This window comes from Grus americana, chromosome 13 (assembly GCF_028858705.1).
Source record: "Grus americana isolate bGruAme1 chromosome 13, bGruAme1.mat, whole genome shotgun sequence".
Taxonomy (NCBI): domain Eukaryota; kingdom Metazoa; phylum Chordata; class Aves; order Gruiformes; family Gruidae; genus Grus; species Grus americana.
The window spans coordinates 21,627,064-21,654,497 of NC_072864.1; the positions used below are offsets into that span (position 1 = coordinate 21,627,064).

Sequence of the window (27,434 nt, forward strand, 5' to 3'; positions counted from 1 at the left end):
GCAGGGGACATAAGGCAGAGGAAGGTGGCACGGGGCAGGAGTGGGTGACATGGGGCAGGCAGGGGTAGGTGATGTCAGGCGGGGGTAGGTGACGTCAGGCAGGGCATAGGCAGACACAGGGCAGGGGTAGGTGACAAGTGGCACGGGCTGCCCCCACGGTGCCCAGTGCTGCCCCCGCCGGTCCCGGTGTGCCGGTGTCCGGGTGTCCCGGTCTCCCGGTGCCCGCCCCCGTGGCGGTGCCGGTGTCCCGGTGTCCGAGTGTCCCGCTCCCCCGGTGTCCCGGTGTGTCCCCCCCCCGCGGTGCCGGTGTCCCGCCCCCCCCCCCCCGGTGTCCGGCCGGTGTCCCGGGGCAGCGGCGCCCCCTGGCGGCGGCGGGTGGCGTTGGCGCCGGTGGGTATAAAAGGCGGCGGCGGGCGGGCGGGCGGCGGCAGCGGCGGCGGGAGCGGGAGCGGGAGATGGCCGGCCCGCAGCAGGCCCCGCACCTCCACCTGGCCGAGCTCACCGCCTCCCAGTTCCTCGACGTCTGGCGACACTTCGATGCGGACGGTCAGTCCCGGGGCGCGGGGGACCCGCCGTCACCCACCAACCACCCCAAAAAAACCGGCGGGGAGGGCACCGGGCTGAGCATCCGCGAGGCGCGGGGTGGGGGGCACGGGCGAGATTCCCCGTCGTGGGGAGCACGGAGGAGGAGGAGGTAGAGCCCGGAGAGCCCCCGGGACGATGGAGAGCCCCCGGCGCGCAGCCCCGTCGGGGGGGGGGAAGCTCCGGGATCGGGGAGACGATCGGCCCCCCCAGGACCTCCCCGTCGGGAAAGGATGGGGACCCCCAGCACCGGCCCCCGCCAGGAGCCCCCAGCCCGTGGGACGCTGAGCCCGGGGGTGCCCCGCGTCTCCTCTGCCCGTCCCCGGTGCTGGGTCCCCGGCGCCGGGGTTCGCTCGGGGCTGGCGTCACCTCTGGGTGCTGGCCGCGGGCAGGAATGGCCCCTCCGCGGCTGCAGCGCTCCGTCCCTCCCCGCCTGCTCCCCAGCCCCGCAAAACCTCTCCCCGGGGATGCTGTGGCACCGGCCGTGTCCCCAACGGGGATGTCACCTCCTCCCCACGGAGCCACGGCCGGGCATGTCACCCCTGGTCCCCATCGCTGCCAGCCCCAAAAAGGGGACGGTGGGGGGGAATACGAAAAGCAGCATCGTTTTGGTGGGAAAATGGGTTTTTTCAGCGCCGTGGTGCGGGGAAGGAGGCTCAGCCCGCTGGGGAGAGCAGCCCAGGGAAAGCTCCTGCCCTTCCCCGGCTCTCCCGTCCCAGGGGCGAGGTTTGGGGACCAAAACCCTCTCGGGAACTGCGTCACGCAGCGTCCCCGGCTGCGCTGCTGGAGCCGGAGCTCAGCCTGCGCCGAGTGCCCTCCCGGCCGCACCGTCGGGGCCCCTCCCGCAGCCCCGGGGCCGCAGGCACGGCTGTCCCTGTCACCGCTGGAGCTGGCACCGGAGGCAGCCGGGGAGGGTGAGACGGTGGCACCCCAGTGGGAGTGGGCAGCTCCCGGTGTGGGTGTTCCTGCAGCACGTCCCGCTGCGCCCTTGGATGTGCTCCGTCATCTCCAAAACCCAGAGGCGGGCACGCATCCAGCTTGGCCCGTGGCCCCCGGGCAGGGCAGGGCTGTGGGGCTGCGGCATGGCGGGTGCCAGGAGAGGAGGGACTCGGGGGAGATGGTGGCCTTGATGAGGACGATGCTCGGCCACATCATGGGGACCTCCAACAGCCCCCACTGCTTCCCTCAGCCGATGGGCATGGGGTGATGGAGGGACCCGGGGTTCATCCCCCTGTGGACAGGGCTGTCTCGTTCCCTCTGCCTAAACCCCTGTGATGGGGTTTTCACCCGCTTCTCCTTAAGGCTCCTCACGCCCCAGAGATGTCCCCTTGGGTGTCTTTGGTGTCCTCACTTTGCCACCCATAGCTGTCCTGTGGCTCCATGGTGCAGGGAGGCTCCGAGGTGCAGCCGCATGGACCGGCTGTGGCTCTCCAGAGGGGATTTTCCGTGTCGCTCCGCACCCCGCCGCTCTGCGGACGTGGATCAGACCTGTCCGAGCTGCTGCTTGGGGGGGACCAGGCTACCAGCCGTGGCTTTTCTTGGCGTTATTCTTTTTCCCAGCTCAAAACTCTGGCTGATTTTTTTTTTTCCCAACTGAATTCAAAGGACCTTGGGGCTCTCCTGCACCCGCAAAGGCAAAGCCCTGGGAAGGGCAGTGGAAAGCAAAGCCCCTCGGTGGCTCACACGGGCACCTGACACCGCCCGAGCCCCTCGTCCCCTCCCGAGAGGGATGCTGCTCATCTGTCGGGATGTGGCATCAAAGAGGAAGGTGCCCTGGGACTTCCCCAGGCGCTTCCAGCTGGGATGCGGATGGGTTATTTCCCCGTGTTGCAGCGGGGAGAAGATGCCGCCTGGGAGCCGAGGGTGACGATGCCGAAGGCGCCCCCTCAAAGCCGCCGAGGGCCAGTACTGAGCTGTCCTGCTGCCGAGCATCCCGCAGGCAGGGAAGGGCTGCGGATACCCGGGGTTCCGCAGGGACCACGTCTCGGCATAGATCTCGGCAGCAAGGGGTGGGGGGCACACGGGGCAGGGACCTTTCTGAGCCCCCAGCCACCCCGGAGACCAGGCTGACCCCATCCCCGGGGCTGATCCTGCACCCGGGGGGGTGATGCTGTGCTGGGGGCCTTGTCTCTGCTCCCCATTTGCCCTCACCGGTCCCCACAGAGGGTCGAGAGGGGACAGTCCCGGCTGAGGGATGCTCGGGCAGGACAGAGAAGTTTAATTAAACCACCCGGTTACGACATCTGATGCAGAAAATGCAGCAAACACTGGGATGGGGACAGAGCTCCCTGCGATGGGGATGGGGACAGAGCCCCCTGCGCCCTACAAGCGGGTGCAGAGAACAAGCCTGGGGCTGTGCCCCCCCCCCCAGCTGGGCTACAACATGGTGGGGGGCTCTGGCTCTCTGCAAATTCAAGCATCACCGGGTTTGTGTAACACTTGCTGTCGGCTGGTGTTTCTTTGCTGCCGCAGTCACCCCGGAGCCGTGTGCAGGGGGACAAGCGCTGCATCCCCCGGGAGCATCCCTCCCTTGCCTCCCACCCGCCGACACCCTGGGGCAGGGGGGGTGTCTTACTGCATTATTTTTTTTTTTCCTTCTCCAGGAAATGGCTACATCGAAGGCAAAGAGCTGGAAAACTTCTTCCAGGAGCTGGAAAGCGCGAGGAAGGGGGCGGGTGTGGTAAGGGCCTCTCCTGGTTTCGCTCCCCCCTTTCCTCTCCCTCCTGCCCGAGGGTTCAGGCTCACGGCAGCCCCGTTTGGGAACGGCACCCGCCAGCGGGATGGGGACAGCTCGGGTTTTGCCGGCTCCCAGCGGTGTGGGAAGGGGCGGGGGGAGACACCGGCACGGGGTGGGGGGGTTAAACCCTCCCGTCCCCTCTCCTTGCTGGCAGGACTCCAAGAACGACAACTTGGGTGACAAGATGAAGGAGTTCATGCACAAGTATGACAAAAATGCGGACGGCAAAATTGAGATGGCGGAGGTGAGCGGTGCTGGCCCTGCGGATCCCCTGGTGCTCGTGTTCCCCACCCGTGACGCTCGCGTTTCCCCCTGACACTCGTGTTCCCCACAGCTGGCCCAGATCCTGCCCACGGAGGAGAATTTCCTGCTGTGTTTCCGCCAGCACGTGGGCTCCAGCTCGGAGTTCATGGAGGTGAGCGGGACAGGCTGTGCCGGGGGGTCCCCACGGGATTCGCACCCCGGTGCCCGGCTCCACCGTGGAGAAACAACTGGGAGCTGGCATTGCCCAAACCGCCCCCCACCCCGGTCTCCTCCAAGCTGTTGGGTTTAACTCAGCACGGGGAGGCGGGGGGAGGCATCCCGGCGTGGATGGTGCTGGTTTTGGGGGGGGAGAGCAGGAGTGTGATGAGTTTTCCCGGTCCTCAGCACTCCTTGGGCACCTCTCAGGGCAGCCGGGCACCTCGTCCCGGTCTCCAGGCGAGGCGAACTGTGGGATTTAGAGCTGTTTCTGGAAATTCCCCCTCTGGGCCACCCCAAAACCTCACCGTGTCCTTGCATCGGGTGAACCCATCCGCAGGGCAGGAGAGAAATTGCCGATAGGGACCAAAATGCGGCTGGGGGTGGAGGGAGACGGGCAGAATCCCGGCGGGGGGGAGCTTGGGCTTGGAGAATGAAGCCAAGGTGGAGGCGATGGCTGAAAGAGGAGCGCCCCATGGCATGAGGGGGGGTAAGCAGGCACTATTGTTTAATTGGGGACTGCAATCAAATATTAAAGCCCGGCCTCGCACGCCGGCGTGAGGATAATAGCGCTTGAACTCTTGGCGTGGGGCTGAACAAAAGCGTCCAGCCCCGAGGGAGAGCGTGTGGCACCGGTGAGGCCACCACGAGCTGAGAGCGGAGCCGTGAGACGACTCTGCTAGGGTGGCGGGGGATGTCGCGGTGTGGGGGTACACGCACGTCCGTGGGGGGGGGAAACGTGGGCCGCGAGCCCACGCTAAGGTTCACGGCGATTGCTTTGCAGGCTTGGCGCAGGTACGACACGGACCGCAGCGGCTACATCGAAGCCAACGAGCTCAAGGTGGGCTGCGGGCACGGGGTGGGCTGAGCCGGGTCCCCGCCGGTGGGACGTCCCTGGGGACGGGGACAGCCAGCAAAGCCTTCTCCTTCCAGGGCTTCTTGTCGGACCTGCTGAAGAAGGCGAACCGGCCCTACGACGAGCCCAAGCTGCAGGAGTACACGCAGACCATCGTAAGTGGGACCTCCGGACCACGGCTCTCCCGGGACAGGGCAGTCCCACGCTGGGGGTCTCACCGCCCCACGGCGGGTGGGAGGGAGGGAAGGATGGAGACGATGGGTGACCGGGTGCTGCTTCTGTCCCGATAGCTGCGGATGTTCGACATGAACGGCGACGGGAAGCTGGGCCTCTCGGAGATGTCCCGGTAAGGTCACGGGCGGCGAGGAGGAAGCGGTGGGGAGGGAAGGACACCCCGAAACATTCGTGTCTAGGAAGAGTCTGCTCCAGCTTCCGAGGAAAACAGTTTTCCTCTTTAATTTGCTCACGTTTCTGAGCAAAAAGTCATTTTGGATTAAAACCCCATCTTTTCCTGGCTGTTTCCCGCTCATCCCTGCTCTTCTTCTTTTTCAGTCTTTTGCCTGTGCAAGAAAACTTCCTTCTGAAGTTTCAGGTAAAATAAAAAGCAATAAATAAACCCACTCCTCCTCCCTGCCCGCCTCTCCGTCCCCTCCCTCACGCCCCGGTGTCCCTTGCCGCTGCCCAGGGGATGAAGCTGTCCTCAGAGGAGTTCAATGCCATCTTTGCCTTCTACGACAAGGTAGGGAAACAGCCCCAAATAAATATAACTCAGAAAAAAAGGAAAAGAAAAAAAAAAAGCAAAACTCACCAACCCAAACCCACGTGTTTTCAGTTGAGTCGATTCCCCGCACTGATTTGGGGTGCGAGGGCTGGGTTTACCCCTGGCTGTGCTGGGTAAGGGGCTGGGGGGGCCCCCACTCATGCCTTGGGGAGGGGGGGGGCGGTGTGTGAGGCTCGTGTCCTTCCCCTTGCTGACATCCCTCGTTATCCAGGACGGCAGCGGCTTCATTGACGAGAACGAGCTGGACGCACTTTTGAAAGACCTGTACGAGAAGAATAAGAAAGTAAGTGGGGAAGAATAAATGGGGGAGGGAGCCAGGGTGCCCCCCACCCCCTCAGACACCCCCCCCTCTTCGTACCACGGTCCCTCTCCAGTGACATCTTCCACCCTCCCGCATCCCTGCTCCAGGGACCAGATGCTGGTCCAGATGCCAACCCATAGGAGGTCGCAGCGGAGTTTGGGGGGGGGCGGGGGGGGTATTTTCCAATCTGGGGGTGCTCCCCAGGGAAAAAAATAGAGTGCCCCCCCCCCCTCGTTCCTTTGCAGGAGATGAACATCCAGCAGCTCACCAACTACAGAAAGAGCATCATGAACCTCTCCGACGGGGGCAAACTCTACCGCAAGGAATTGGAGATCGTGCTCTGCAACGAGCCCCCCATGTAGGGGACCCCCCCCCGCCCACGCACTTTCACGCTCCTCATCTTCCTCCCCAAAAAAAGAAGCACAATGGGGGGAGCAGTCAACAACGCAGTGCTGGGGGGGGCGGGGGGGGCGGGGGGCGCTGAGCCCCCGACGGGGGCTCAGCGCCCCCCGCCCCCCCCCCCCCCCTTGGGTTTGCTGTTTGTTAAAATCCCACTTTGGGGGGAAAACTCTAATTTTTTTTGACCCCATCCGCCCGGTTGGTTTAGTTAGTTATTTTATTTGGGGGTGTGTGTGTGTTTTTTGGTTTGTTTGGTCTTTTCTTGAGTTTTTCTCGTTTACCAAAGAAGAGTTTACAAATAAATTCAAGTACTGCTAGACCCAAGTCTCACTTTTCCCCCCTCCCCATCCGGGGGTGGCAGGGAGAGGGGGGACACCCCCCCCCAAAGTGCGACTGGGGAGAGAGATGGAGGAGCAGGGAGGGGGGGGGGACACTGATGTCCCCAATTTTGTGACAGCTCACTTCCCAGTAACTCCCAGTTACCCCTCCCTGACCCTGCCAAAGGCTCAGGGACATCCCAAAGGTTGGGGTGGGGGGGGGGTGGTGGTGTTGTGTGTCCCCCCCAGTTTAGGAAACCAGTTGATGGTGGGGTGGCGATGTTGGGGGAGTCTCCGTGCCACCTCTCCCAGCGGTGGTAGGGACACCCCAGTCCCCCCATCTGGCACCGGGGTGGGTGCCGGGTGCTGGCTTCACCCATGGGTGTCAGACGCATCGGGGGGGAGGGGGGTGAGTGCGACGCTGGAGGGGGGGTGTGTGGAGGGGGAGTAGTCCCTGTACTGCCCAATATGGCCCAGTTCATCCTCGTATAGCCCAGTATGATGTGGTGCAGCCCAGTATGGCCCGGTACAACCCTATACAGCCCAGTATGGTGCAATAAAGTCCTGTATGGCCCAGTTCATCCCTCTACAGCCCCGTATGATGCAGTGTGGTCCTATACAGCCCCGTACAGCCCAGTATGGCTCCATATGGCCCAGTACAGCCCTGCACAGCCCAGTATGGCTCAGTACAGCCCAGTATGGTGCAGTGTAGTCCTATACAGCCCAGTATGGCTCCATATGGCCCAGGACAGCCCCGTACAGCCCAGTATGGCTGAATACAGCCCCGTACAGCCCAGTATGGCTCCATAGGACCCAGTACAGCCCTGCACAGCCCAGTATGGCACAGTGCAGTCCTATACGGTGAAGTACAGCCCCATACAGCCCAGTATGGTGCATTCCAGCTCTGTATAGCCCAGTACAGCCCAGTATGGCCCAACACCACTCAGTACAGCCCTGTAGAACCCAGTACAGCTCAGTACCGCCCAGTACCGCCCACTGCAACCCTGTACAGCCCTGTACAGCCCTGTAGAACCCAGTACAGCCCTGTACAGCCCCGTACAACCCAGTACCGCCCAGTACACCGCAGGACCGAGCGGCCGGCGCGGCTGCAGCGAGACCTCCCGGCCGCCAGGGGGCGTGTTGTCGGCGAGATCCGGCGCGGGGCGGTGCATGCGAGGGGCGGGGCGCGAGGCCGGCGGTCGCGGTGTGAGGTGTCCGCTCGCCAGCCCGCTCGCCGCCGCCATGGCTCTCCTCCACACCCGCCGGTTCCTCGCCGCCCCACGCTTCGCCGCCGCAGCAGCCCGCGCCAGGTGAGGGCTGAGGGACGGCTCAGCCCCTGGGGTCGCCCTCACCGCTCTCCGGTGCCGGCTCTCCCGCCGCAGAGCCCGGTGCCGGGTGCCCCTGTGAGGCGAGGAGGGGCGGGGGGGGGGGGAGCGGGCCCTTCGCGGGGAGGAAGCCTGTCCCTCCGCGGAGCCTGTAGGTGACGTCCGGGTTGGGAGCGGGGTTGCCGTGGGAACGGCGCGCGGATTGGCTGGGGAACGCGGTGAGTCGGGGGGCGCGCGGCTCGTCTTCGCTCTCTGATTGGCTGCGGCCGGGTCCGGCGCCCCCAGCCTGCCCTTGAGAAACCGCCGTGGAGGGCGCGTGGGCACGCGGCGGGGTGGTGCGGGCACGTGCAGCGCCTCAGGGTACCGGGTTGGACCGTGCACCGGGGCCGGGAGGGACCCTGGGCACCGGGGTGCTGCTGGCGGCGTGCACCGTGCAACGCGGGGGGACCCTGGGCACCGGGGCCGGGGTGCTGCTCCCCATCATGCACCTTGTAGTGAGACCAAGGGGGTCCCCTGCACCGTGAAACGGGCCTGGGAATCGTGCACTGTGTCGTGGCTCTACGGGGACCCCACGCGTCGTGCAGCGGGGCTGGGGTGGCGCTGCCTGCACTAGAGCCATGCTTTCAGCTGTGCAAAACTGGCGTGGGCAGGATGGGAGCAGGGGAGGACCAGTGAGGACCAGTTCTGCACTGGCAGCTGTCTCAGTAGAGGATGGACAGAAGGATACAGGGTGCAGCTGGGCGCTGGCAGGGAACACCACCGTGCCCAGGTGGCGGAGAGGCACGCAGAGGGATCTGGGCAAGGCCTTGCTGTTCTCCAGAGCGCTGTGACTCCTGCCCCCGTGCTGCCTTGGGAAGCTTTAAGGAACGGCTCCCAGCCCTTGGCAGTGCAGGAGAGCAGCGGGGATTTTTATTTCCCCATTCCAGCAGATAAAGACGACTATTAGATATTGATTAACCCTGTTCTGTCCAGCACGGCCCCTCGCTGCCTTGGGAGATGGCTCCTCTCAGAGGTGCGGAGGAGCGCGTATCTAGAACTTGTGTTTTCCACCCTTGGACTGTAGCAGGCCTGTAAAAGGTACACAAACCCGCTGGCAATACCTTTGCTTTTCTCAAGCTTGTTATACAACAAACTCTAAATTACCAAATTGAATCTAGGTCACCTAAAAGGGACTATCTCTTTTGTAAGTAAAGAGCCTTTGTGCGCAGTCTCCAGTGGCTCCTTCTCTGCCCAAGCAGTGATTAGCAGTTTTTGTTTCCTTATCTTCAGCAACTTGTCACTGTTAAAATTGCTCTGTGCTGGGAATGGCCTTTCTGAAATCAGGACAGAGGTGAAGAGATACAAAATGGTTAAAATGCCTCCCTCCCCTTGACACACAAACGCTAATTAAGGTGATAACTCAGTCTGCTCTGATGTATCACGAGACAGCTATTTTAAATGCTTTTCTTGGTGGGAAGCTTACTGCAGCTGGCTGGGGCAATGAATTTTTAAGCTTGAAAGGACCATAGTAGCCAGAGCAGCCTGTTGGCATTGGTCTCGTGTAAATATTTGCTTTAGCTGTGGTATCCAGCCAGTGTTGCCTTTGGCCCATCCACTCTGCTCCGGCTAGCAGAACTGCTGTAGGGGCTCTGCAGAGGTTTTGAAACCCGGTATCTGACGTGGCCATGCCTCAGGGAACGTGGACTGGCCTCTTCACAATGGAAGCCTTCACTGGATTTGTGAACGCTTGCCTACCTACAGGAAAACTTGCTTTCTGGGCTTGGCTTGAGTCCATGGGCATGATCCTAGGTCTCTGCAGCTCGAGCCATGAATTTCACTTACATTTTTAAAGGAATTCCACTTACATTTTGCATTTTAAACTGCTTTACGTGTTTTCTGGTGCATTTTCCTACCCCGTCTGTCCCATCTATCACACTGCGCTTGCAGCTGTGCATTAAACCGGCTCGGAGGACCAGCCTGGCTGAAGAGTACGGAGACTACTCAAATACCATGTCTGCTCAGCACCTAAACTCTGACTCAGGCTGCCTACGTTCAAGTCCCGTAGCTGGAGAACGTGCTTTCCTTGGCTTACATCGGGTGTCCCTCAGGTTCAACCCCAGCTTAAACTTGCCTTCATGTAGTTTTCCGCACCGAAATACCTCCAGCTTGGCAGAGAAGGTGTGCAGTTTATAACTTTGACCTTTATTCAAGACCAATGCTCTTTTAATTACTCAAAATATAACGCTGTGCAGAGATTACAGCGTTACAGTAGCAGGGGTCGCGGCGTGTTAAGACTTGCGGCCTCAAATCCCTGGTAGATCTCTTGTCCCAAACCCCTGTCTAGAAAGCTTTGCCTCTCTGATCTCTTGGGTGTCCTGATGTGTTTGGACAACTCAGCCTGGACTTCTTTCTTCTGTCTCCCTGCAAGCTCACCTCCCTGGAAACAGCAGAGGAGTCTTTCTTTGGCCTTCACCCCAAAACCTTCAGGCTGAGAACGGGAAAATCAGTCCTAAACCTGCCCTTCGCTGCCTTAAGCCAATAGAAAGACCGGCTCAGAACAAAAGTACTTAACTCTCCGGAGTGCTGCAGCTTTGGTAAATACCTGCAGGATCGGCATTAATTGCAGCAGTAGTATATTAGAGCCCGGTGACCTGCTTAAGTGTTGGAAGGATCGAGACCTAAATACCCCAAACACTCTAAGCCACTTGGTGAAAAGCCCAGCAGAAAGAAGATGCCGTCACTGTCTCAGAAGCAGCAGCTCTTCAAAACAGGTAGCCGGGCTCCTGCAGCCCCGATACGAAAATAATCCTAGACCAGGTAAACTGCGGAGGGACACACTCCGGTGCTTTTCTGTTCCCCCCCGCCCCTCATTGCCAGGCAGGCGACGGGAGATTTTTCCTCAAAGCAGCGCCGCATGCTTCCTGAACCTGCAGCGGGTTTTTGCGTGTCCTGCTCAGGTTGGCTCCCCAGGCTGCTCCCTCTCTGCAGGGTGTGTGTTGCTGGCACGACTGACTCATCCTTCTCCTAAGTTGATCCTGTACTTCACCGGAGAGGTAATTAAGACTTGTTAGTGGTCTAGAAAATGCTAAGCACATTTTCCATTTTTAAACTACCCGAGCCTCGTACGTGTTTGCTGCCCTTTTTTCCACAGAGCCTGTCAAGAGGAGAAATGGAGGCTTTTTATTTGGAAATACTGTACTGATGGGAAGAGCAGTTAAATCTGAAAAGGGCAAATGATGTCTGGGGCTCCAAAACACACATTAGTGCAAAGTATGTTTGTGTAGTGACTAAACTGAGTCTAAACGGACCCAAAACAGGGACAGAGTGGAGGGAGAGAATGATTTTGTGACTTCTGCTGATCACGTTAGTGTTAGAGCTTCCTTAACCCGCCTGGCTCTGCTGCCTTTCAGTGTGGACGCATCAAGCACGCAGCAGGAGGTCTGGCTGGCCTGGGGGTGGCTCCAGGCTGCCTGCATTGCCTGGGGCAGGATCCAGCCCCAGGACAGTATTCCTGTGTTATCTTCAAGTGAGACAGCCTTCCCTGGGGCTGCAAAGCTTTGTAAAGCTGAAATGTGGCAACATTAGCTATGAAAGCTTCTTCTTTAGCAATCAAGACTGAATCCTGCCCCAGAGGAGACAAGCTCAGGGGTCTGGGTAAGTGCCAGTGTGGTGCTGCGAGTTAGGATGCTCAGAGCTGTGTGGAGTCATCTTCTGTAGTAATTCTGTCTTCAGGAGGGGGCTGTTACAGCCGTAGCCCTCTGGAAGGGAGGTTAAAAACTACCACACCGCTCCTCTTGCACTGTCTACAAACCTGCAAAGCCTGGACGTGGGACGGCGCAGAGGCTGTGGCCAAAGAGAGAATAACGGGTTTCTTTTTATAGCATGGTCTGGTCTGCCCTTGACATTAAGAGAGCCTCTCCGTCTTCAGGACGTCCTGCCAACAGGACAGAGGCGGGTGGTTTGTGGAGCAGCTGCTGGGGAGTGGGGCACAAAGCTCCTCCTGACGCAGGGAGGTTTCGTGCTTGACAGCAAGGGAAGGGGCCTTCGCATCAGAGCTTGTCACTTGTCACCCTGGGAAGAAAGTGTCCTGTGCAATTTCTAGGAAAAAAGCATTTGGCTACGACATCCCTCTTCAGTGAGGCAGAGTTTGTAGGGCAGGGAAGGGAAATATCTGCATTAGGTCAGCCAATGTGGGAAAAGCAGATTAGTTTTCATGCACAGGAGTCCTTCCAGGAGTTTGGAAGAGGCTCTGTAGTCATGCAATTGCCTGGGTCTGGCCGAGGTTCCCTGGAGGGGACTATCCTGTAGGCTGTGGCGACAGTGCGTGGCCAGGGCATGAGAGTTTTGGGCTTGTTTCCTGGGGCCTTTCTGGCGCATAAGGAAAGCAGGGCCATTCCTACGCATTAATGACTAGGAGGGAGTCAGTTATCTTCAGCCACAGCGAACTGAGGCTCTTTGCCCATTCTGCAACGTAAAATGCAGTGCCAGATCGTGGAGTATAACGGAGTTGGGTTTTCTCCCCCGCCCCCGGATAATTCTCTTGCCACTGCTTGTACCTTTTCCAGTGGTTTAAAGACAACATTTTCCCTGACCTTTTCTCTAGCCATGTTGATGCATGTCCCTGCCCAGTTCTCAAGCCTAATTCTTAGCTGCTTCTTTTTTTCCCTTCAGCTCATGGTGGTCCCATGTGGAGATGGGTCCCCCCGATCCCATCCTGGGGGTGACAGAAGCTTTCAAGCGCGACACCAACTCCAAGAAGATGAACCTGGGTGTGGGGGCATACCGGGATGACAACGGGAAGCCGTACGTCCTGAACTGCGTTCGCAAGGTGAGCCTGGGGCTGGCTGCTGGTCCTTAGAATGAGCTTTGTCTCTGACAGAGCAGGACAGTGTTCCCGGATGTCTTCCTTAGGAGTACAAATGCTTTTGAGACACAATGGGGCCGGTTTTAGGAGATAAAACAGGAAATAGGTGTCCTATTCTCATCCGGGTAAATCTAATTAGTTGCTGACTTCCAGGAACCCTGCAACCCAGCTGTCCTCTGAACTTCAAGGTGTTTTTTGAATAGGCTGATGCTCCCTGGGCCAGCCCACATGGGAGGAAAGAGCTGACATTGTCCCCTTAATGGATTAGTCTTAGAAATTCTGCTGAGCCATTGTTACCAGTTTCTCCATAAGCCAGTCTAAAACTCCAGCCCAGGGAGGTGGATGCGGACGCTGCCCTTGAGGGGATTACAGAGCCTTTCAAGGCTGTAAGCGCAGAAATAGGCTGTTAAAAAAGCTGGCAGCTGATACACATATTGACTGGCTGGTCTCCTTGGCGTAGGGAGGATGCGATGTCCGTGTCTCCCATCAGCGTGGGGTTTAAAGCCATCCCTGGGTCGGCATGTGTTGGAGCTGGGTCACAACTGGGAAGCCAAGGTGGTGTTGCAGTAATAGTTTCCTGGTGGTATGTGAACGCTGCCAGGGTCTGTCCCGCCACTCTGGGAGCATGGATAGGGTTCCCAGAGTGCTCCAGATCTCTCTGTCACTGTATTTTTCCTGAGCGTGGCTCCTTGTCTGCTGTTCTTGCTTCCACTCTCTGATCCTGTGTTAGGTTGGGACTTGAACTAGTTTCTGATGCTGGGTCTGATCAAAATAAATAGAGATTAGCAAAACTGCGGAGTGCCATGTTTAAGGCTCGGGTGGGCTAGCTTTCAAAATGGGCTGAGGTTTCTGGATTTTTTTTTTTTTTTTAACCTGCTCCATCTAGTTCAATAACATTCCCTGCATGATGAGTCCCTGCAAAGGGCTTGCTACCCTACCTGGTTTTGGGATGTCTCCCTATGTAGAGACGTGCGTCCTTGTGCAGCAGCGTTGACTTGTAACAGGCTGGAAGTGGTGCTTTCCTCTGGCGTGGGGTTTCCTGGCTCTGCTATACCAACGCTGGCACCCGCTGAGGGCTGTGGTGGCTGCTGGGCACCTTGCCCCGTGGTAAAAACAAGAGTGTCACCTGAAATGTTTACTGCTGCCCCAGCTTTGAGCTCTGATCTTTGAAGGGAAACTCCTGTAAACCAACCTTTGCCCATCTTGAGCGAGCGAATGTGAAGAGAAGCAAGCTTGAGCTGTCCGCCATCCTCTCCATGGTGATGCCTTCCTTGCTGAATGTGTGTCCTCCTTCCCAGGCGGAGGCCATGATAGCATCCAAGAAGATGGACAAGGAGTACTTGCCCATTGGGGGGCTGGCGGATTTCACCCGGGCATCCGCGGAACTGGCTCTGGGTGAAAACAGCGAGGCTTTCAAGAGCGGCCGGGTAAGGAGTGGGTTGGGAAGCAGGGGGTGGGCAGCGCTATCTGACACATGGAGCATATGTGGGTGCCCGGCAGAAGTGGAAGGACAGGCGGGGGTACTCGTGCCTCCGAGTTGCAAGCTGGCAGACCCAAGGATTACTGCTTCCTCTGAAGGCTGGGGTGAAGTAGCCCTTCCTGAGGAGGGGATTTGACCTTGCCGGGGGGTCTCAGCTCCCTGCCCTGCATCTGGACTTGTGGTCTCCTCCAGCCCCATGTCCCTGTTTGGGTGTGCTTCTGCTAACACTGATGATGTAGTGACAGGGCTGCTCCCTGTATCACACCGTGGCTGCTCAGACTCAAGTAGTTGTTTCTTCCCTTGCAGTACGTCACTGTGCAGGGTATTTCTGGGACTGGATCTCTACGAATCGGAGCCAACTTTTTGGTGAGGACATCTTTTGATGAGCTGAATCTTTGGGGTTTTCTAACTGCTTGAATCTGTCCAAATTGTTTGAATGCTCTGTCTTCCTCTTGACCAGCAACGGTTCTTCAAGTCTAGCCGTGATGTGTATCTACCCAAACCATCCTGGGGCAATCACACCCCCATTTTCCGTGATGCTGGCCTGCAACTTCAAGCTTACCGCTACTACGACCCCAAGACGTGCAGCCTTGACTTCTCTGGAGCCATGGATGACATTTCCGTGAGTTGCCTTTCCTGCCTGGAAGCAGGGAGGTGATGTGGGGAGATGGGCGACCATCTTGCTTTAGCTTAAATATGATGCCTGAAGGCACCAAATCAAGGCTAGAAGCCTTGCTGAGCTCGTCTAAGCTCTCTGGGGCAAGAGTCCCATCTTGGCAGCTGAGGAGAGTGCTCAGATGTCATTAATAATTCATTCTCTGTAACATCTATCTTAGAAAATTCCAGAGAAGAGCATCATCCTCTTGCATGCTTGTGCTCACAACCCCACTGGGGTGGATCCCCGGCAGGAGCAATGGAAGGAGATGGCAGCTATGGTGAAGGTGAGCAGTAAAGTGTCCTGGGGATACTGTGCTGTTCCTGGGAAAAACCACATCTCTGGGCTTTCCTGGGTGGCATCTGGCCTTTGCTGCGCTAAAGGTTACTCCCTTCCCTGAAGCCAGGATGTGTCATGTTCCTCTCTGGAAGATGGGAACCAGACAAGTGCATCCATAAAGCTTCTAGCTACCCACTGGACTTTCTGCTGGCTCCTTCCTGGGAAGCTGGGGTGTGGAAACCTGAAAGGAGAGCAGCAGGGTTGAAAAAGTGAGCTGTGATAGCTTAGCTGGAGGGGTGCTCCCAGTGCCGGTGTATTAAAAATGCTGGAAGATCTTTCATGTGCCTAGTGTCTCCTCGCAAGCTTCAGCTGGAAACAGATAGGGGCAGGTTCTTCCTTCATCCTCCTCCTCCTCCTCCCTGCTGTTCCCCCAAGCCATAGCCAGTGAAATTTGGCCTGGGAATGCCTGGCCTGAGAATTGGTAGATATCAGAGTGACCTCTGTGGCCCACGGATGGCTGCAGGTCTCCTGACTGAGGGGCAGTGTGGCTGGGTTATCTGCCTGGAGGCACTGGAAGGGCTGGCACCTGCCCAGAGGGTTCCCAGGTCATTTTCCTGGAAACTGGTAACACAGGAGACACTGAAATGGAATGATTTATTACTGCTGAATCCACTTCTGCCTCCTGGGCCAGCCTGCACATCCCATAAATGCACTGGGAGGGTCTTTACCTGCGGTTTCGACGTGTGGTGGGGTAACTGTGGTTTTGGGGCTGTCTTCCCTGTGGCAAACAGAGGGGAATGACTCTGCTTCTGGAGAACAGTTGCGGTCGAGCAGGCCACTACCTGCACAGCTCTTTTCAGCCTGCTGCCCTGTTCGCTGGAGGGGTGTTCAGCTCCTGTTGACGCTCTCTCCCCTCTTCGCTGGCAGAAACGAAACCTCCTCGTGTACTTTGACATGGCCTACCAGGGCTTTGCCAGCGGGGACATCAACCGGGATGCCTGGGCTGTGCGGTATTTCATCGAGCAGGGCATCAACGTCATCCTGTCACAGTCCTACGCCAAGAACATGGGGCTGTACGGTGAGTAGAGCAGGTGGCGTGGAGACGGTTTCATCCAGGCTGCCTCCGGGGTTTAGCAACCAGTGTCTTTGCATTCATCCTGCGGTACTGGTCGGCAGGAGATGACCCGCTGGGAGCTGGTAGAGACCATCCTAGAGAACAGGGCTCCGCGAAAGCTGTCTGGCATTTGGGTAACGCCCCTGGGTATCCATGGGCAGAGGCTGGGACCTGACTGCCCCTCTTTCAGGAGAGCGTGCGGGTGCCTTCACGGTCATCTGCAGTGACGCAGAAGAAGCCAAGAGGGTTGAATCGCAGCTGAAGATCCTCATCCGCCCCATGTACTCCAACCCACCCCTGAACGGAGCCCGCATTGCCTCTATGATCCTCAACACCCCTGACCTTCGGAAGGAGTGGTAAGAGGGAACCCCCAGTGCTCACGACAGCGAGGTGTGAGGTATCTCTGGGGCAGCCCTGTGCTGTGCTTACTGCCTGCTGCTGTCATGGGCAGCTCGTAGCGTCAGGGGTACAGTCAGAACCATGTGCCACCCCTTTCCTCTGGAGGAATCTCTGGTACTGACCCAGCCTGACACAAACAGGTTTCTCTTGTGTTACCAAGGCAGAAAACACTGTAAAGAAGTTAAAGCTCCCCCAGGATTGAGGGCTGCGGGAGCTGCCTATCCAAGGACTACACAAGGCAGACTGAGGCGTTGTAGCCACGTAGTATGTCTCACATGGGGGAAGTGGAAGCATAAGCCCCCTGGGAATGAGACCCAGGAATGTAACGCTCATGCCTTACGCCCGCTTCTGGCATCAGCCTGTGCTGCTCTCCCAGCCCCTCGGTGTCAGGTCCGTGCCGGCAGCTGGCCTGGCGGAACAAAGGCTGGCAGTGTGCTGTGGCCTCGCTGGGAGCCGTGTTCCTTTGGCAAGCTGACGCTTGTGCCGGATCCAGAGCCCAGCAGAGACATCTCCTAGCCGTGCTCCCTTGGAGCAGGGATGTCTGCCTGCGCTGGGAGGTACACATACGCTCTTGGGTTATCTGCAGATATTATTTTATCTGGGTTTGGGCAGTGCTGCCATGAGGCCTCCTACTCAGCCATGGCTTTCAGAAGTGAGAGATGCCGACACGGTGGTGGTAGTGTCTGACAGCTATGGAATAAATAGAGAGCAGTCACCCTCAGGTACCAAGAGAAAGAAGGCAGCTCCCCAGCTGGAGCTACAAGTTCACGCTCTCTGGTCTTTGCTCGTCTGCATCCCCTGTGTTTTTGGGGTATGAGGCTCATCTGCATCCCCCATGTTTTTGGAGAGGGTTGATTCCTGGTAGTTGGTGGGGGTGGAGCAGCGTTGGTGCATCCCAGCCCCGCTCTGAGCGATTCCTGGGTTGGCTTCTCAGGCTCGTGGAGGTAAAGGGCATGGCTGACCGGATCATCAGCATGCGGACTCAGCTGGTGTCCAACCTCAAGAAAGAGGGATCTTCCCACAACTGGCAGCACATCACTGACCAGATCGGCATGTTCTGCTTCACGGGGCTGAAGCCTGAGCAGGTAAACACTGTTCCTGTGCTCTCAAGGTGTTTGCGGTCCTTTGCAGTGAGATGTTGACTGCAGGTGCCAAAATGAGCCCTCATGGGCAGTCCTTCCTCCAGGAGGAACATCTTCCAAGCCTGCAGCACTGGAGCACAGTGGGGACCCACGTCTTGCTCAGCTCCCTGCTGTGCTTGTGGAGGTTGAAAGCAGACATAGCCTGCTTATCTCTCAAAGGAAGCAGTCACTCAGTGCTGCTCTGAGGTGACCTTAAAGGTCAGCTCAAGTGAGGTGACTCTCCTGGCTGAGCATCTGCCATCTTCGTGCGTTGTCTGAGAGCCGAGCAGCATCTCTCCTGGTTTACGGGGTGTGCTGCTGGCCCTGCAGGTAGTGGGATGCCATGTCCGCTGCCTCCCAGTTGGCTTTCCGTTCCAGCAAGCTGGGTAAATTTGCACTCCGCTAAGAGAGGTTGGCCTATGCTTTGAACTCTGCTCTTTCACCCCAGGTGGAGCGGCTGACCAAGGAGTTCTCCATCTATATGACAAAGGACGGACGAATCTCTGTGGCAGGAGTTACGTCGGGCAATGTAGGTTACCTGGCTCATGCCATCCATCAAGTCACAAAGTAAAGACAAAGGTGTGCCCTGGAGCCGGTGGCCTTCCCTTCCCCACCAGTCGAAGATGGGGAGGGAAAGGAAACAAGCAGAATATTTCCAACCACAGCACTTGACGCCGCTGCTGAATGTATCTTGTAGATGAGTTGTTGTAGAAGCCTAGTCAAAAACCACCCTGTGTTGTGGAGCAGGGACATGGTTGTTGGCTCCCGCTCGTCACAGCCCTTCTCCCCTGGTGTCCATCCTTTCTCCGTCAGCCCCAGCACCCGTCTGCACGGGAGGAAGCAAATGCTTAGCACTGCCATCCTGCGGCGTAGGCACCAAAGGCTTCCCCAGGCTCGTTTCTCCAGGAGAAGGCTTTGTGAGGCTGCCGGGAGCTGGGTGGGCTGAGCAGGAGGGCTGCCCTGGTGCATCCCTGCCACCTCCTCAGCTGGTCCCTGCTGCCAGTGGGCTCCGTCCTCCTTCCTGCTCCCAGCCCGGGGCTGGGCAGCGCCACCGCTGCCCTCTGAGGACTTCTCACTACTAAAATCTGCTCCGTCGTTGGCTTTGCTCTTCCCATCTGGGAATCTTCTTTCCGGTGTGATTCACAGTGGCATTGGTGTGTGGGGCAGACCCATGTCCCTCCTCAAAACCTGCCTGGTTCTCCTGACTTCACTCCTGTGCCCCAAGGTGAAACAATTTCTCACTCTCCCCAATAAGAACCTCCTCTGAAAACCGCTCTCTGTTGGTCTCTGCCTCTCCCCGTCCCTGTTCCAAGCCCAGCAGCCCTCCCTGCAAAGCAGAGTCTGTGTGCATGTCCCTAAGCCGTGTCCACCCTCACATGGGGGTGCAGGGTGTCCCTCTCATCCACTCTGTTCAGCCAAATTTCTGGCAACACCAAAAAACAGGAGGGAAAGATCCTGAGGGAAGTTGGAGAGCTGATGCCTCAAAAACCATTCTGTCCTTTTAAAGTGGGTGTCTCTAAGGCCCTGTGACTCATCCGAGACTGATTTTTAATCCAAATAAACTGGCGCATGGCTGTGTGGAGCTGGGGACTTCCTCCTGTCATCGCACAGCTGCATCCTGTCCCTTCCGTGCACCAGATATTCCCTGTCGGGGATGTGCCAGCTCAGGGGTTCTTATCTGGCCAGCGAAACCCCAATCTCCCGTGAATCTCAGAGAGAGAGAGGGCAGTTCCCACCCGGGTGCCCCAGGAGCACTGGGGCTGTGGGCTGGGGCTGCCCTGCGTGGGAGTCGGTGCCAGGGAGCTGAAATTGAAGCCCCCGGGGTCGAATGTAGGTGTTGCTGGGGACAGCATGAGTTCCCAAAGGCCGCCCTGTGACCGGCCACTGAAACATGAGTTTCTTCTTGCAGCAAGCAAACCTCTCCCTGTGCAGACCTGGAGGGGTTTCCTCTGAGTCTGCATGAGCTTTCTCTATCCACTGGCGCCTTTCCCCTTTGCAGCCGTACCAGGACAGTTAGCAGAGTAGTCCTCATTTCTCATTCCTGCCCAGAGCTGGGACGGGCCTGTCCAACACGTTGTCACCACGCTTGCCGGCAGAGGAGCTGCGTGTGCAGGCTGAGGAGGGCAGACGGTTCGCGCTTTTTAACGGTGGCGATTGTTTACATGGCCCGATGCCTGCAACCGCCGCTTGCTCCAGTTTGTGCAATAAACCGCTTTCCGTGCCGCCGCCGTGGGTGCTGCCCCGTGGCGCTGCGGGTTCTCGTGCTGTGGTCCCCGTAGGCTCCGGAGCTGCCTCTCCTTGCTGCAGAGAGCCCTTTTACCTTGCGTTAGGCCTTTTTGCTGCCCGTTCTGTTACAATAAAAGTAGAGCTGGAGCACAGCCCTGCCTTCTCTGCCTGTCCTTGCCTGCGGGTCTCGCCGGGTTCAGCTGCAGAGCGGGCAGCGATAGCCTGACCCACGGGGAAACCGCCGGTCCCCGGGGATGGGCGTCGTTTCCCGGCCGAGATGGGGGCTGGCGGGGCGGGCCGGGGGCGGACTACAACCCCCGGCGTGCAGCGGGCAGGGCGGTGCCGGTGCTGCGCCGCCGCCGAGCCCAGCCGGGGCCGGAGCGGAGCGGGTTCCCGCCGCCCGGTGAGTGGGGCCGGGGCACGGGGGTATCCGGGGGGAAGGGGAGGGGGGGGGCGCGGGGAGCCCCCTCCCGAAGGTATCCCCTGCAAACGCGGCGGGGGCGGGGGGCCACCGTCAGCAGCTCCGGGCCTTGCTTCTCCTGGAGCGGGGCGGGCGTGGGGCGCCGCCGGGGCCCACGCGGGTCCGTGGGTCTGTCGAGTCACCCTCGGAGAAGCGTTTGTTCTCCGGGTCTCTGGTTGTCACCGGCACGGTGGCTTTGGCTGGGCGGAAAGGACAGCCGGGCACCCTGCACCATCCTCCGCCGGGCAGGGGCTTCAGCCGCCGGCCTGGGGACCTGGGACCCCGGGGGAGAGCGCTGCCCTTCTCCTTCCCCTCTGCAGACCTGTGGGGATTTCTCCCTTCCCCAGAAACCTTCCGAGAGGATTCATAGCACAAGCACGGGGTTCAAATAGCCTAGAAGCAAAGGGTTGGTCAGGAAGAGTCTCTGGAGACGTCGCCTAGGAGAGAAAAAAAAAAAAAAAGATATTTCCCTTGAAAAGAGGTGTCCCTCGGCTGTGTAGGTCCCTGCGAAGCCTGCCAGGTTGGGAGGGTTGATCTCCTTCAGCTCGGAGGCACCGGGATGGGATCTCAGCTGTCCAAGCCCCAAGGGCTGCCACGTTGGAAACACCAGGTCTTCAGCTCCAAAAGCTTCTGAGACATCTCGTGCTGGTGGTCACCCTGGGGGTGCGCTGCAAGGGGCCGGTCCTGCTTTTCCTGGGGACACGGTGTTCCTGCTGCGTGCACGGGTTGTTGCTGTTGAGCCCAGCCTTGACCTTTACCCGGGAGTGTGTGCACAGTGGCTCTTGCAGAGCTTGCAGGAATTGGGGTTGGAGATCAGGAAGCGAGCCGTGACGCCGAGTCTCGTGCCCGCAGAAAGGCAAGCCCTGCCGTGAGGCTGCAGCTCCCCAGCCCCGCGGCTGGGGCTCAGGCCCCCTGTCCGACAGCAGCGGTGTCCTCACCCTGCATTCAGGGGACGAGAGGTGAGTTCTCCTGATATCTTCTCAGCTGGCGTGAGGTCACCTGTGTGCTGTGACCCTCGAGCTGAGACCCAGGGAACTTGTTTCCTCTGTGCCTCTGTCTAACACCCAGGTTGTCCCTTGTTAATGTACCTTAATAGTTACCGTGTCCTTCTCCATCTCCTTCTAGGAGCGTTCACATGCCTGACCCCCACACTGCTGGGGTCCCGGCCTGCCCATTTGCTGCCCTCCCTGCCTGATGGAGCCAGCGCTGGCAGGGGACCCTCCTCAAGGCAGCCGGCTGAGCCCTGTGCAGGAACGTTAGTGGGACGTGGCTGGTGGCGTGTGCCACCCCAGGAGGGACGATGGCTCAGGGCACCGGGAGCATCAACAGCGACTACAAGGATTGGGAGTGGAGCGCCGACGCCGGGGAACGGGCCAGGCTCCTGCAGAGCCCCAGCGTGGAGACGGTGCCGAAGAGCGGAGAGAGCCAAGGAAATGGTCTGGGAGCCACATCGGCTTTGGGAGCTGTCTTCATCGTGGTCAATGCTGCCCTCGGGGCTGGGCTGCTGAACTTCCCCGCTGCCTTCAGCATGGCTGGTGGTGTGGCCTCGGGCATTGCGCTGCAGATGGTGAGAGGGTGGGGAAGGGATGGTCCCTTGTCCCACCCTGGGAGGGGACATGGCGGGGACGTGAGGAGCCCCACAAGGGGCTTGGGGAGGACCTGGCTCATGGGAGGAAGCCTCCGTGTGTTCGTAAGCGGCTGCCCAGGGTGGCTTTGGGGACCTCATCACACTGTTGCCTCAGTGTCCCCTCCCTGTCTCTTCCCCACCCCAGTGCATGCTGATCTTCATCATTGGAGGCTTGGTCATCCTGGCGTACTGCTCGCAGGCCAGCAACGAGCGGACCTACCAGGAGGTTGTGTGGGCTGTGTGCGGGAAGGTGCCTGGCGTGCTGTGTGAGGTGGCCATCGCCGTCTACACCTTTGGCACCTGCATCGCTTTCCTCATCATCATCGGAGACCAGGAGGACAAGAGTAAGTCTGTCCCACAGGGGACAGAAAAAATAACCAGTTGCTGTCCCTTCAGCTGGAAAGGGATGACCTGACCACGCCGGTTGTCCCCACAGTCATTGCTGCTCTGGTGACGGAGCCTGAGGAAGCTGGGAGCAGCCACTGGTACACAGACCGCAAGTTCACCATCAGCATCACTGCCTTCCTCCTCATCCTGCCCCTCTCCATCCCCAAGGAGATCGGCTTCCAAAAATATGCCAGGTGGGTGGGGAGAGCCCTCCGGGGCTGGGAGCTGGGTGGACCACAATTAAGCACGGTCCCAGGGGACGAGGAGTGGAAACGCTGTGGTTCTAGCACTGTATCTGCCCGCTTGCCCCTGAGAGGTTGGACATCTCCTTCTCTGCCTTCCCGTGCCTCGGTTTCCCCATCCGGGAAGCAGAGGAGCTGCTGAGCACTGTGCGGCCACAGTGTCGTCCTTTGGGGCTTGTGTCCTTCCCTTCTGCTTGCCGGAGGAAGCAGGAAGAGCTGCTTTCAACTGTGCCGTGCCCTGTCTTTGGAGTTGGCCATCCAGCAGAAAGGAGAGCCAGTGCAGGCTGTGCAGCGAGGAAGATGAGGCTGGGAGGAGACCCTCCGCAGAGCGGGGAGGCAGCACGCTGACGGTCTCCTGTCCCCTCTTGCAGCTCCCTAAGCGTGATTGGCACCTGGTACGTCACAGCAGTCATTATCATCAAGTACATCTGGCCTGACAAGGAGCTCACGCCTGTGGAGATCCCCACCAGGTGAGTGCCACAGACTGGATGCTGACGGTGGCCGTCACATCACAGAGCCAGGCAGGGCTGCGGGAGCGAGGGCTGCAAAGGCTGGGGACAAATCCTTCACGAGTCCCATCCCTGGGCCTGGGCACACTGCGTGTCACTGCCACAAGCTCCTGAGTGGCTGCATCTCTCTGTAATTGGTGGTGAAGGAGAGGAAAAAGACTTCTTGGAGGTCCGCACAGCTCCATCGCAGGTTTTGAGGAGCACTGATTGACTTTTAGGCCCTGATACAGCCAGGCCCAGAGTTCCCCGTGCAGTGCTTATGCTCACCCAGCAAGAGCAACAACAGCTGTGTCAATTTTAGGATGATTTTGGTGATTTCTTTGGCCAGCACAGCCCTTGTGGCCTGTCCCCTCCTCGTGGTGTGGGGACCTTTCTGGACCCAGTGCGGGGAAGTGGAAATTTTAGGGCAGAACAAAATTTAGACCAGTTTTCGGCACTGCCCAAGTAGATGCTTATTTTTTTTACCGATACTTGGTCTGACTGGTGGGTGTTTCTCTCCCACCAGCCCCTCCACCTGGACAGCTGTCTTCAATGCCATGCCCACCATCTGCTTTGGGTTCCAGGTAAGGCCACGAACCCGGCGCTCCCCTTCTCACCCTGCAGCTGCCTGGGCGGGGGACCCTGGGTGTTCAGTCAAAACCCTCCCCGTGTGCTCACCTTTGCAAGGGAGCTGAAGTCAATTTAACATCTCACAACCCCTGGGTGGAGACTGATCAATTTTATCCCAGCTGGGAAGTCCAGGGCAGCCTGTCCCCCCCTTTTCTTCTCCAGTGTCAAACCTGGGGGATCATGATATCACGACAAACCCGGGGATATCACGCGTGAGATCCCGCATGGCTCCCCGTGACTCCGGCTCAGCCCATCGCGTGTCCCCGCTCTCTCTCCGTGTCCCCGGCAGTGCCACGTGAGCAGCGTGCCCGTCTTTAACAGCATGAAGCAGCCGGAGGTGAAGACCTGGGGGGCAGTGGTTACGGCGGCCATGGTGATCGCTCTCTTCGTCTACACCGGCACTGGTGAGCAAGGGGATGCCGTGTGAGTGTGGTGCGGTCCTTGGAGGGGCTGTGAGCTTCTGCAGGGCAGGGACCCTCTGCTCAGCTGAGGGACAGAGCGGGAAGGGAGGGGAGTCCATCTGATCCCTGCTGCGACATGGCCTGCGCCATATCCATCCAAGTCTGGTTCCTCAAACACGCGTGCAGGAGGCTTGTCCCCCTCCCCTGCTGACTGCTCCCTTTCCGGCAGGCGTCTGTGGTTTCCTGACCTTTGGGGCTGGTGTGGAACAGGACGTCTTGCTGTCCTACCCCTCCAACGACATCCCCGTTGCCCTCGCCCGGGCCTTCATCATCCTCTGCGTGCTGACATCCTACCCCATCCTGCACTTCTGTGGCCGGTGAGCACTGGGAGGAGGCAGGGGCTGGTGTGGGCAGGAGGGGCAGCATGGGGAAACCCCCCTGCCCTGGGTCTTCACCCCGCAGGGCTGTTTTGGAGGGTCTCTGGCTCCGCTACACTGGGGTGACGGTGGAGGAGGACGTGGTTCGGGAGCGGAGGAGGCGCCTGCTTCAGACCATCAGCTGGTTCCTCCTGACCCTCCTCCTGGCTCTCTTCATCCCTGACATCGGCAAAGTCATCTCTGTCATCGGGGGCTTGGCTGCCTGCTTCATCTTCGTCTTCCCAGGTAGGGCATACCAGGATACTTGGGGGCTGGCGGAGGTCTCTCAGCCTTGTGTCTCGAAGAGGGAGGGAGCAGGATGGAGACACAGGAACCAGGAGGTCTTTGGAGAAAGAAGAAAGTGTGGCATGAGGTCGGTCAGCAGCCTGACTGTTTTGACAGGAGTCTCTTTTCCGCAATGGGGAGTGCAGCTCCATGGTTTGTGGGGTGTCTGCTGAGTCCTCGTCTGGGTTTAATTTGCCTCCTCTCCCTTTCAGGGCTCTGCCTGATTCAAGCCAAGCTCTCCGAGATTCAAGAAACCAGGGCAATCAGGTAATGGAAACGTGCTTCCCCTCTCCTTGCTTCCCCTGCAGATGTTGGCATGAAGGTCCCCTCTAAATGTGCTCTGTCCTCCTGTATCCACAGCTGGTGGGCCCAGGTCAGCTACGGGGTGTTCATGGTCACCCTCGGAGCCTTCATCTTTGGACAGACCACTGCCAACGCCATCTTTGTGGATCTCACAGCCTGACTCCTCCTCCAGGCTGGACCGCGCTGCTGCTGTGGGGATGCAGATTTCCCCTTAGGACCAAAGGGAAGTGGAGGAGAAAACATGTTGGCATGTTGGGAAGATCCAAGAGGAGCGTTGTAATCTTGGCTGAAAGAGCCCTGCGGTGATTCGTATCTTGTTGTCTTAACGCACCAGGCAGTCAGGCTTGTCCTCTCAGCCCTGACTCCCTGGAGCAGCCAGAGCATCACTACAAGGGGACCTGTAGTCCAGGTCAAGCCCTTTCTGCCCCTCCGGGGTAGACATCACTACCTTAGACATCACTAAGGGGTCGCAGTTGGGGTTTGCAAAGGCATGCTGCTCTCACCCGCATCCCCCTGTGCTGGTGGAGCTCCTCTCCACAGCTTAAACCCCTTTTTCTTGCAACATTGGAGGGAGACAGTGTGTTTTGCATAAAGGGAACTAGTAATCATGTTTTATTGGACAGGGCAACATCCCCGTAGTCCTATTCTGTGTCAGTGTTTGGTTTGAACTCTGTTTTCCCGTAGCTCCTCTTGCCGGTCTCCTGCCCTTACTCCTACACCTCCCTCTGTCTGAGCTGCACTTTCTGTTACAAAGTGGGACTGTCACCTTCAGCCTGAGGTTTTTTTTGGAGGATCAGGATGACCCTGGGGTAGGGACACGCCGGTGCAATGTTTCCCCTGCCGGGGGTTGCTCACTCAATAGAGAAGGTGCTGTGGCTGCATCGACCTGGAGACACTATGCTAGAGCAAGGCTCTTCTCCAAATTTCCGATCCTGTTCTTCCAGGAGGTGTCCAGGGAACGGGACCAGGCCCGGTGTAGGTTTTAAGGGATGTTTTTGGGATAAAGCAGTCAGTATTAATCTGTTTTATATTGTTCCCTTCGTCGTTTACACTCTCTGTGGCTGGTGTTGCTCTGGGCTGTCCCTCCGTTCTCTGTCTGGATGCTGGGTTGACCAGTTCCCCCAGCTTCAGATTTTGTTGGGGGAGTCAAACCTCAACAGCAAACTTCTCTCGTTCAGTCTTTGAGTTCCCTTATTCCTTGTTTGGCTTCTAAAACCCTGGGGGAGGGAGGAATTTGTGTGCATCTATTGCTGCATCTGTGATGAGGATCCAGCCCAGCTTTGTGCAAAACCTGGCTTTGCTCCTCCTGCGTCTTCTGGAAGCAGCCTGGGTTGTCGTGGTGGGAAGGTGAACTGTGGTGCGCTTCCATGCCTCTCACTGTGGCTCTCTCCCTCTGCGACCAGCGGTGGTGGGTGGGAGAACACCATATGGGCACTTCCCCACATGGAAACGTTTAATCTTTCCCTACCAACGCTTGCTGCATGTAAACAGGGACCTCCCCGCCGCTCCTCCGGACAAGGCAGGGAGACCCAGATGGAGGAGGAAGCCTCAAGCATAGCGTGAACGTTGGAGGGACCCACGCGTCCCTCCTGCCTCCCCCGAGGTACTTCCAACCTCCGTGCCCTCAACTTTTGACAAAGCCAGGCTCCAGCAAACCCCCCATTTGGCACTGGCTGCCTCCGAGCCCCTTCGCCTGGCTCCTGCCTGAGAGCTGGCGCTGGCGTTTGGGGGACCCCTTGGCATAAAGAGGAGTGTGCCCACCCCAGCACCTCCTGGATGTGGGGAGACCAGACCCACGTCCCGTGGAGCACAGCAGGGACCGGGACGCTCGAGGCTCAGCAGATGCCAAGCCAAGATGTGCCTGTTCCCCAAGATGGAGATGGGTTTGGTACCTGGTGGCTTTTGTGGCTCTGGCTTTCCCGAAGGAGGGAAGGACCAGGAGGTCCCATGGCCGAAGCGGAGCAGCTGTGGTGTCCCACAGCTCCGGTTGTCACCCGGTGGGGGTGAGAGCAGGGGGGTACGGAGGTGCTGCGGCCGTTTCTCTGTTTGCCTTACCGCTCCCCTGACTGTTTACAAACACCGGCCTTTTTAAATGTATTTTCTGCGTGCAGAAAGCGGAGGGACCTCGACTCAATAAAAGTGACGTTGTGGTGCGTGCGCCTGGCCAGTATGAGGTGGTTTCTGTGGGGCTGGGGGTGCTCCAGGCCGGGGTGAAGCCATGTCCCAAAAACACCAGCCCGGCTCTCCGAGCTTTGGCAGGGACGATGTGGGGCTGGGGGCGGCTTTCAGTGCTGACCCCATGGTGGGGGGTCCCCTGCCAG

At 58.8% G+C, this 27,434-nt stretch overlaps 3 protein-coding genes across 5 annotated transcripts; all 3 read left to right on the plus strand.

Annotated features, from left to right (window-relative positions):
• The first annotated feature begins 416 nt into the window (after window positions 1-416).
• CALB2 (calbindin 2) lies at window positions 417-6,165 on the plus strand. The gene is made up of 11 exons (XM_054840675.1): window positions 417-546; window positions 3,186-3,262; window positions 3,474-3,563; window positions 3,654-3,734; window positions 4,563-4,619; window positions 4,712-4,789; window positions 4,925-4,980; window positions 5,187-5,226; window positions 5,320-5,373; window positions 5,627-5,698; window positions 5,962-6,165. Exons 1-11 carry the CDS (start codon window positions 456-458, stop codon window positions 6,076-6,078), a joined length of 813 nt encoding a protein of 270 aa, XP_054696650.1. The 5' UTR covers window positions 417-455; the 3' UTR covers window positions 6,079-6,165.
• Window positions 6,166-7,577: 1,412 nt separating this feature from the next.
• Window positions 7,578-20,026, plus strand: GOT2 (glutamic-oxaloacetic transaminase 2). The gene is made up of 10 exons (XM_054840546.1): window positions 7,578-7,742; window positions 12,408-12,564; window positions 13,899-14,027; window positions 14,387-14,446; window positions 14,541-14,702; window positions 14,917-15,021; window positions 15,942-16,092; window positions 16,319-16,484; window positions 17,462-17,612; window positions 18,097-20,026. The coding sequence occupies exons 1-10, from the start codon at window positions 7,603-7,605 to the stop codon at window positions 18,217-18,219; spliced, it is 1,344 nt and encodes a 447-aa protein (XP_054696521.1). The 5' UTR covers window positions 7,578-7,602; the 3' UTR covers window positions 18,220-20,026.
• Window positions 20,027-20,195: 169 nt separating this feature from the next.
• SLC38A7 (solute carrier family 38 member 7) lies at window positions 20,196-27,270 on the plus strand. 3 transcript variants are annotated; one of them, XM_054840847.1, is made up of 12 exons: window positions 20,202-20,277; window positions 20,835-21,293; window positions 21,460-21,901; window positions 22,107-22,305; window positions 22,398-22,542; window positions 22,962-23,060; window positions 23,605-23,662; window positions 23,998-24,112; window positions 24,339-24,486; window positions 24,572-24,771; window positions 25,023-25,077; window positions 25,171-27,270. In XM_054840847.1, exons 3-12 carry the CDS (start codon window positions 21,635-21,637, stop codon window positions 25,271-25,273), a joined length of 1,389 nt encoding a protein of 462 aa, XP_054696822.1. In that variant the 5' UTR covers window positions 20,202-20,277; window positions 20,835-21,293; window positions 21,460-21,634; the 3' UTR covers window positions 25,274-27,270. The 3 variants fall into 3 exon arrangements, with proteins under 3 accessions (XP_054696823.1, XP_054696822.1, XP_054696824.1); XM_054840849.1 differs by having other exon boundaries at window positions 20,835-20,944; XM_054840848.1 differs by lacking the exon at window positions 20,835-21,293 and having other exon boundaries at window positions 20,196-20,277.
• Window positions 27,271-27,434: the final 164 nt, after the last annotated feature.

What these genes read in the sequence shown, in the direction of transcription:
- SLC38A7 (XM_054840848.1), top strand. Translation starts at nt 21,635, where the DNA reads ATGGCTCAGGGCACCGGGAGCATCAACAGCGACTACAAGGATTGGGAG. An exon ending in GGCTTCCAAAAATATGCCAG is followed by an intron (nt 22,543 to 22,961) that starts GTGGGTGGGGAG and finishes CCCCTCTTGCAG; the next exon opens with CTCCCTAAGCGTGATTGGCA. An exon ending in CCATCTGCTTTGGGTTCCAG is followed by an intron (nt 23,663 to 23,997) that starts GTAAGGCCACGA and finishes TGTCCCCGGCAG; the next exon opens with TGCCACGTGAGCAGCGTGCC.
- CALB2 (XM_054840675.1), top strand. Translation starts at nt 456, where the DNA reads ATGGCCGGCCCGCAGCAGGCCCCGCACCTCCACCTGGCCGAGCTCACC. An exon ending in CCAGCTCGGAGTTCATGGAG is followed by an intron (nt 3,735 to 4,562) that starts GTGAGCGGGACA and finishes ATTGCTTTGCAG; the next exon opens with GCTTGGCGCAGGTACGACAC. An exon ending in TCGAAGCCAACGAGCTCAAG is followed by an intron (nt 4,620 to 4,711) that starts GTGGGCTGCGGG and finishes TTCTCCTTCCAG; the next exon opens with GGCTTCTTGTCGGACCTGCT.
- GOT2 (XM_054840546.1), top strand. Translation starts at nt 7,603, where the DNA reads ATGCGAGGGGCGGGGCGCGAGGCCGGCGGTCGCGGTGTGAGGTGTCCG. An exon ending in GCCGCAGCAGCCCGCGCCAG is followed by an intron (nt 7,743 to 12,407) that starts GTGAGGGCTGAG and finishes TTTTCCCTTCAG; the next exon opens with CTCATGGTGGTCCCATGTGG. An exon ending in AGATGGCAGCTATGGTGAAG is followed by an intron (nt 15,022 to 15,941) that starts GTGAGCAGTAAA and finishes CTTCGCTGGCAG; the next exon opens with AAACGAAACCTCCTCGTGTA.